The sequence below is a fragment of the Littorina saxatilis genome, linkage group LG11 (genome assembly GCF_037325665.1).
Source record: "Littorina saxatilis isolate snail1 linkage group LG11, US_GU_Lsax_2.0, whole genome shotgun sequence".
Taxonomy (NCBI): domain Eukaryota; kingdom Metazoa; phylum Mollusca; class Gastropoda; order Littorinimorpha; family Littorinidae; genus Littorina; species Littorina saxatilis.
Window position 1 is genome coordinate 41,568,000 of NC_090255.1, and position 7,811 is coordinate 41,575,810.

General features: G+C 47.6%; 2 protein-coding genes across 2 annotated transcripts in view; both read right to left on the minus strand.

Annotated features, from left to right (window-relative positions):
- The window catches only part of LOC138980484 (putative ankyrin repeat protein RF_1087), a 65,649-nt gene that overhangs the window by 55,717 nt on the left and 2,121 nt on the right, over window positions 1-7,811 (minus strand). The gene's annotated exons all lie outside the window — the stretch shown is intronic.
- LOC138979582 (protein FAM186A-like) lies at window positions 819-2,651 on the minus strand. Its single transcript, XM_070352294.1, has one exon. The coding sequence runs from the start codon at window positions 2,649-2,651 to the stop codon at window positions 819-821; it is 1,833 nt and encodes a 610-aa protein (XP_070208395.1).

Below are 7,811 nucleotides of genomic sequence, written 5' to 3' on the forward strand. Positions count from 1 at the left end.
GAGACAGTGACGTCATACAGAGAAAATGACAGAGGGAGAAAGACAGACACACAAACATAAATTAATATTGTTCCGTCGCGTAAAGTGACAGCTAACATTTGATATATATATAGAAAACTTTCACTGCAAAAAGTATAAACTGTGACATTGAATTTCGCGAGGAACACATAACACTAACTAATTCGTCATCGCTTCTCGCGTTAGGCTCAGACCACCTTCACATCAGTGGTTCGACTTCATTTCGTTAGTCACACCCTGCTGTGGGTCACGTTTCGGATTAATGTACGAGGACTAATAATTATCATACCCATCAGGCTGGGTGCACGTTTCGGGAGAGGGAGGAGGAGTGGGAGGAGAGCTCTGTGTGTGTGTGTGTGTGTGTGTGTGTGTGTGTGTGTGCGTGCGTGCGTTCGTGCGCGTGCGTGCGTGCGTGCGTGCGTGCGTACGTTCGTGCGTGCGTGCGTGTACACACGTGTGTGTGGTGCAAAGTGCAACCCGGTTTTCCCTACAATGTGATAACAAATGGGATCTAAATGGGAGGGAATAAATCCGTCAAGGTACAAAAACACACGCACACGGCGACTTTATTGTCGGGTGGACGAAATGCCCTCTTCCCTTGCAGGTAAAAACAACGACGTATTACTGTTCGCTTTTTGTACCTGATCGGATGATCTGATAAATAATATAAAGGTCACGACATGCGTAAATTTCGTCAGTGCACCAAATGTCAGAATCAGGCCAGACACACAGACACTGATAAAAGCGAATCGAGTCTTAAAGGCCCAGTCCTTCCCGTGCAAACGATTCGGATCACTATCTCAGATCTGGCGAGTCTTTCCACTTAGACCCATAGCAACACTCTGGCGAGGCTTTCCACTTAGACCCATAGCAACACTCTGGCGAGGCGTTCCACTTAGACCCATAGCAACACTCTGGCGAGACTTTCCACTTAGACCCATAGCAACACTCTGGCGAGGCGTTCCACTTAGACCCATAGCAATACTCTGGGGAGGCGTTCCGCTTAGACCCATAGCAACACTCTGGCGAGGCTTTCCACTTAGACCCATAGCAACACTCTGGCGAGACTTTCCACTTAGACCCATAGCAACACTCTGGCGAGGCGTTCCACTTAGACCCATAGCAACACTCTGGGGAGGCTTTCCACTTAGACCCATAGCAACACTCTGGCGAGGCGTTCCACTTAGACCCATAGCAACACTCTGGCGAGGCTTTCCACTTAGACCCATAGCAACACTCTGGCGAGGCTTTCCACTTAGACCCATAGCAACACTCTGGCGAGGCTTTCCACTTAGACCCATAGCAACACTCTGGCGAGGCTCTCCACTTAGACCCATAGCAACACTCTGGCGAGGCGTTCCACTTAGACCCATAGCAACACTCTGGCGAGGCTTTCCACTTAGACCCATAGCAACACTCTGGCGAGGCTTTCCACTTAGACCCATAGCAACACTCTGGCGAGGCTTTCCACTTAGACCCATAGCAACACTCTGGCGAGGCTTTCCACTTAGACCCATAGCAACACTCTGGCGAGGCTTTCCACTTAGACCCATAGCAACACTCTGGCGAGGCTTTCCACTTAGACCCATAGCAACACTCTGGCGAGGCTCTCCACTTAGACCCATAGCAACACTCTGGCGAGGCTTTCCACTTAGACCCATAGCAACACTCTGGTGAGGCTTTCCACTTAGACCCATAGCAACACTCTGGCGAGGCTTTCCACTTAGACCCATAGCAACACTCTGGTGAGGCTTTCCACTTAGACCCATAGCAACACTCTGGCGAGGCTTTCCACTTAGACCCATAGCAACACTCTGGCGAGGCTTTCCACTTAGACCCATAGCAACACTCTGGTGAGGCTTTCCACTTAGACCCATAGCAACACTCTGGCGAGACTTTCCACTTAGACCCATAGCAACACTCTGGCGAGACTTTCCACTTAGACCCATAGCAACACTCTGGCGAGACTTTCCACTTAGACCCATAGCAACACTCTGGCGAGACTTTCCACTTAGACCCATAGCAACACTCTGGCGAGACTTTCCACTCAGACCCATAGCAACACTCTGGCGAGGCTTTCCACTTAGACCCATAGCAACACTCTGGCGAGGCTTTCCACTTAGACCCATAGCAACACTCTGGCGAGACTTTCCACTTAGACCCATAGCAACACTCTGGCGAGGCTTTCCACTTAGACCCATAGCAACACTCTGGCGAGACTTTCCACTTAGACCCATAGCAACACTCTGGCGAGGCTTTCCACTTAGACCCATAGCAACACTCTGGCGAGACTTTCCACTTAGACCCATAGCAACACTCTGGCGAGGCTTTCCACTTAGACCCATAGCAACACTCTGGCGAGACTTTCCACTTAGACCCATAGCAACACTCTGGCGAGACTTTCCACTTAGACCCATAGCAACACTCTGGCGAGGCTTTCCACTTAGACCCATAGCAACACTCTGGCGAGACTTTCCACTTAGACCCATAGCAACACTCTGGGGAGGCTCTCCACTTAGACCCATAGCAACACTCTGGCGAGGCTTTCCACTTAGACCCATAGCAACACTCTGGCGAGGCTTTCCACTTAGACCCATAGCAACACTCTGGCGAGGCTTTCCACTTAGACCCATAGCAACACTCAAAACCCTGATTGCTTTCTGTGCAGACTGAGAATGTCACAATATGTTGATGGATACACCGATGAACAGTTCCGCGGCCGTTTTGGATTTCGCGCATGCGCAGATATTTTTTTGAGTGTTTTTTTTAGAATAAATCATTTTAAAGATAATTTTCGGTTGATTTGAACGCGTAGATTCAGTCTACAGAAAGTGCAGTTTTGTAGTCTTCCGGCCCTGAAGCTGCTTTTGTAGTCTTCCAGCCCTGAAGCTGCTAGAGAAAGTGCACTGTTGTAGTCTTCCGGCCCTGAAGCTGCTAGAGAAAGTGCACTGTTGTAGTCTTCCAGCCCTGAAGCTGCTAGAGAAAGTGCACTGTTGTAGTCTTCCAGCCCTGAAGCTGCTAGAGAAAGTGCACTGTTGTAGTCTTCCAGCCCTGAAGCTGCTAGAGAAAGTGCACTGTTGTAGTCTTCCGGCCCTGAAGCTGCTTTTGTAGTCTTCCGGCCCTGAAGTTGCTTTTGTAGTCTTCCAGCCCTGAAGTTGCTTTTGTAGTCTTCCAGCCCTGAAGCTGCTTTTGTAGTCTTCCAGCCCTGAAGCTGCTTTTGTAGACTTCCAGCCCTGAAGCTGCTTTTGTAGTCTTCCAGCCCTGAAGCTGCTTTTGTAGTCTTCCAGCCCTGAAGCTGCTTTTGTAGTCTTCCAGCCCTGAAGCTGCTTTTGTAGTCTTCCAGCCCTGAAGCTGCTTTTGTAGTCTTCCGGCCCTGAAGCTGCTTTTGTAGTCTTCCAGCCCTGAAGCTGCTTTTGTAGTCTTCCGGCCCTGAAGCTGCTTTTGTAGTCTTCCAGCCCTGAAGCTGCTTTTGTAGTCTTCCAGCCCTGAAGCTGCTTTTGTAGTCTTCCAGCCCTGAAGCTGCTTTTGTAGTCTTCCAGCCCTGAAGCTGCTTTTGTAGTCTTCCAGCCCTGAAGCTGCTTTTGTAGTCTTCCAGCCCTGAAGCTGCTTTTGTAGTCTTCCAGCCCTGAAGCTGCTTTTGTAGTCTTCCAGCCCTGAAGCTGCTTTTGTAGTCTTCCAGCCCTGAAGCTGCTTTTGTAGTCTTCCAGCCCTGAAGCTGCTTTTGTAGTCTTCCAGCCCTGAAGTTGCTTTTGAGTGTCCGAAGAAAGAGTGTAAAGGTTCTTTGGATTACATCGGCCACACAAACACGCCATTTTCCGTTTGTCCCCTTTGATTTGAACGCATGCGCAGATGTTTTTTGGAGTGTTTTTGTTTTTCCTCCTCTTCTGGTTTCCTTCTTTGTTCCATGTAAGCTTTCTTTCTTACTTTATTTGGTGTTTAACGTCGTTTTCAACCACTGTTAACTGGTGTATTAATTTCACAACAACCCACCATACTATAGTGTCTGATAAGAAATTATTTCATTTAAACAAATCCCCACTCTGCAAAAAGTATCCATGTTGTTGATTGTCCGTACGTGTCCAGATGGAGGGTTGGTCGTTTCCCTGACATCCCTGACATCCCTGACATCCCTGACAAGATAGGGAGTCCAACTGGTTTCACGGAAAGGGATGTTGTTTTCAGGTCACAACAGGTGTAATTGACTAATTGTCGCCACTGCCCCCGATGTCTCGACACCACAGACAATACACTGATAAAAGAGACCGACTCAAGTCTTTATAACCCGGTTATCGAAACAATGGCTGTGCGATTGTTGGTAAACAGCGATGAATGCATTTTTTTGTTTGTTTGTTTATTTGTTGCTTAACGTCCAGCCGACTACGCAGAGCCATATCAGGACGAGGAAGGGGGGGATGAAGGGGGCCACTTGTCAAGCGATTCCTGTTTACAAATGCACTAACCCATTACTTGTGTCCCAGCAGGCTTTAGTAAAACTAAATTAATACCTACTGGAAGATTACCAGTTTCCAGTATGTTAAAATAGGCTTAACCTATCTACTGCTGGACTTACATCAGAACACTAACAGATTAAACTATACATGAATCGCGAGACAAGCGGCAAGAGAAGAGATTTTTGGAAAAAATACAGGTGAATGAGCAAGAAGGCAGAAAAAAGAAAAGAATTCATGAAGAAAAAGAGAGCATGACAGGAAAGAGGAACCAAAAATCTACCTAACAGCAAACTAGAAAGCTCCTGCGGTTCCAAAAACAGGAGGGGCCTTTAATTTCATAACCGCAGTGCCCCACTGCGGGAAGCGATGAATGCATGTGTGTGGCACATTGCCCGATTTGATTTTTGATTTTGTTGTTGAGCCGAAAGCATTTTGAGAAATTATAAGCCGACTGATTTGTTGATTATCTGATCTTTATTTTAGCATGAACGGAAAAGGCAATATAGACAGACAGACAGACAGACAGACAGACAGACAGACAGACAGACAGACAGACAGACACACGGACGAGCAAGCACACAGATTCAAAGCAAAATAGACAGACGTAGACATGCTTCACACTCATGCACTTGCACTCGCACACATGTATTCAAACACACACATACAAACACAAACACACACACACACACACACACATACACACACACACACCCACATAACCACACACACACACACACATATAACCACACACACACGCACATACACACACGCACACACACACACACACACACACACACACACACACACACACACACACCGTTGTGTATTGATAGCGTCGTGCATGTAAACGTACCCATCAACGCCAGGTGTGAGCTAGTGCGTCCGACATTTTGACGTAACGTCTCGACGTGATTCAGTGCGCGATGCACTATCCGCGTAAACTTTGTTCCCACTATACAGGTAAACTTTGTTCCCATTATACAGGTAAAGCTTAAACATGGTACTCTGTTTTCGTGGACTTCGGAATATACGAAAAAAATTAAAACAATGACGTCTCTCTGCACTGCCAAAAATGTGTCACATTGAGAGTATAAAGTCTGCACGATCCAAATAGCCTTGTTTCTTGGACTATGGAGAGAGAGGGGGGCAGAGAGAGAGAGAGGGGGGCAGAGAGAGGGAGGCCGAGAGAGAGAGAGAGAGAGAGAGAGAGAGGGGGGAGCAGAGAGAGAGAGAGAGAGAGAGAGAGAGAGAGAAAGAGGGGGGGGAGCAGAGAGAGAGAGAGAGAGAGAGAGAGGGGGGACAGAGAGAGAGAGAGAGAGAGAGAGAGGGGGGACAGAGAGAGAGAGAGAGAGAGAGAGAGGGGGGAGCAGAGAGAGAGAGAGAGGGGGGGAGCAGAGAGAGAGAGAGGGGGGGCAGAGAGAGAGAGAGAGAGAGGGGGGGGAGCAGAGAGAGAGAGAGAGAGAGAGAGAGAGGGGGGGGAGCAGAGAGAGAGAAAGAGAGAGAGAGGGGGGGAGCAGAGAGAGAGAGAGGGGGGGGGCAGAGAGAGAGAGAGAGAGAGGGGGGGAGCAGAGAGAGAGAGAGAGAGAGAGAGAGGGGGGGGAGCAGAGAGAGAGAAAGAGAGAGAGAGAGGGGGGAGCAGAGAGAGAGAGAGAGAGAGGGGGGGGAGCAGAGAGAGAGAGAGAGAGAGGGGGGAGCAGAGAGAGAGAGAGAGAGAGAGGGAGCAGAGAGAGAGAGAGAGAGGGGAGCAGAGAGAGAGAGAGAGAGAGAGAGAGGGGCAGAGAGAGAGAGAGAGAGGGAGGTGCAGAGATAGAGGGAGAGAGAGGGGGGCAGAGAGGGAGAATTGAATTGAATTGAATTGAACTTTATTTAACAAGGATTAAGATTTAAGGCTACGCCTTTTTCTTACAATCTGTCCTTGGGACGCATAGACACACAATTATATAATTAAAAAATTAAAAATTAAAAAGTTAAAAAGTTAACCAACAAAAGGAGAGGGACAGAGAGAGGGGGAAAGACAGAGAGGGAGGGGGACAGAGAGAGGGAGAGAGAGGGGGGGGGGCAGAGAGAGAGGGGGAGTCCAACGGTTATTGTCTGCTTCGACGAACGTGTACCCTTCAGGACCGACTAAATAAAACATGAAGACGAACAGAAGTCGGGACTCCTCACACATGGGAATGACAGAAAAAAACCGCTCGCCGATTAAATGTCATTTAATTAATTGGCATTGGTACGAAGCATATTCGAACGAATCATTATAAGGGTTTCTTTATTACAGCACAGTGAATCTTCCTTGGACTTTTTAAGGCTTTATTCGCCAAAACAAAACTTTCTGGAATTAGCTCCTTTAGATCGTATAGCTTGAATATTCGATCAAATCATTATAGGGATGTCTAAATTACGTACAGTACAGTCAATTTTTCTTTAAATTGTTAAAGCCCAATTAACAAGAAAACTTTTCCGAAATGGCTACTTAGATCGTATACCTTGAAGAAGCAAAATCTCTCCCATTTTCCGGATTATTTGCACGCATCCCAACATAACTCATCCTCATCCTCCCGCTCTCATCCTTCCATCGACAGTCACCCGAAATAGCTCATGGAAGTGACGTCACATATTTATTCTTCTTGTCGATCACACGTCTATACTATTAGACCTGACAGCGAGACAAATGATGCTATCTTGTCCAGGTCCTCCTTTCCTCCGTACAGCTGGCAGCGGAGGGGACTGCAGCTGCCCACACGGTTTTTCGTAGGCTTTCTATGATGGGGCATCTCTGGAGGATGTGGTCTGTGGTTTGATATTGAAATGACAATGTCAGATGACGTTACATGTACTGAAAGAAGGATTGACCTGTTGAGGGCAGGAAGCCGATTTAGCCCTGTGTCACGTTCTCCGACCCATTGAGCCAATCCCAAACGGTCGCTTTTTTTAAAAAATTTTGTGACGTCATTTCCACAGGATGAATTCGGGACAATGACATTTTGAGAGGATTGAGGGTGACGGTGAGTCTCACACGGAGCTCAATAAGGAGATTGCTCTCCCCTCCAACATGGCAATCTGTTTGATTAATCCGACAAAGTCTGTCGTAACTTGACATCAAATGCAGCTGTTACTCAATGTATGAAGGTCGCGGAAGTGACGTCACAAACTGAAAAAGAGCATTGACTCATTGGGGACCGTAAACGTCACATAGGGCTAAATCGGGTTATTACCCTCAAAATGTTAACCCCTCTTTCAGTATGTAACGTCATAAGACGATTTTTGGAGATAACTCTGTCAGGATTTCTCAGCGTTGTGGAAGAGTTGCGCCCCGCTAACAAAACCTCGTACACTGAACAGGAA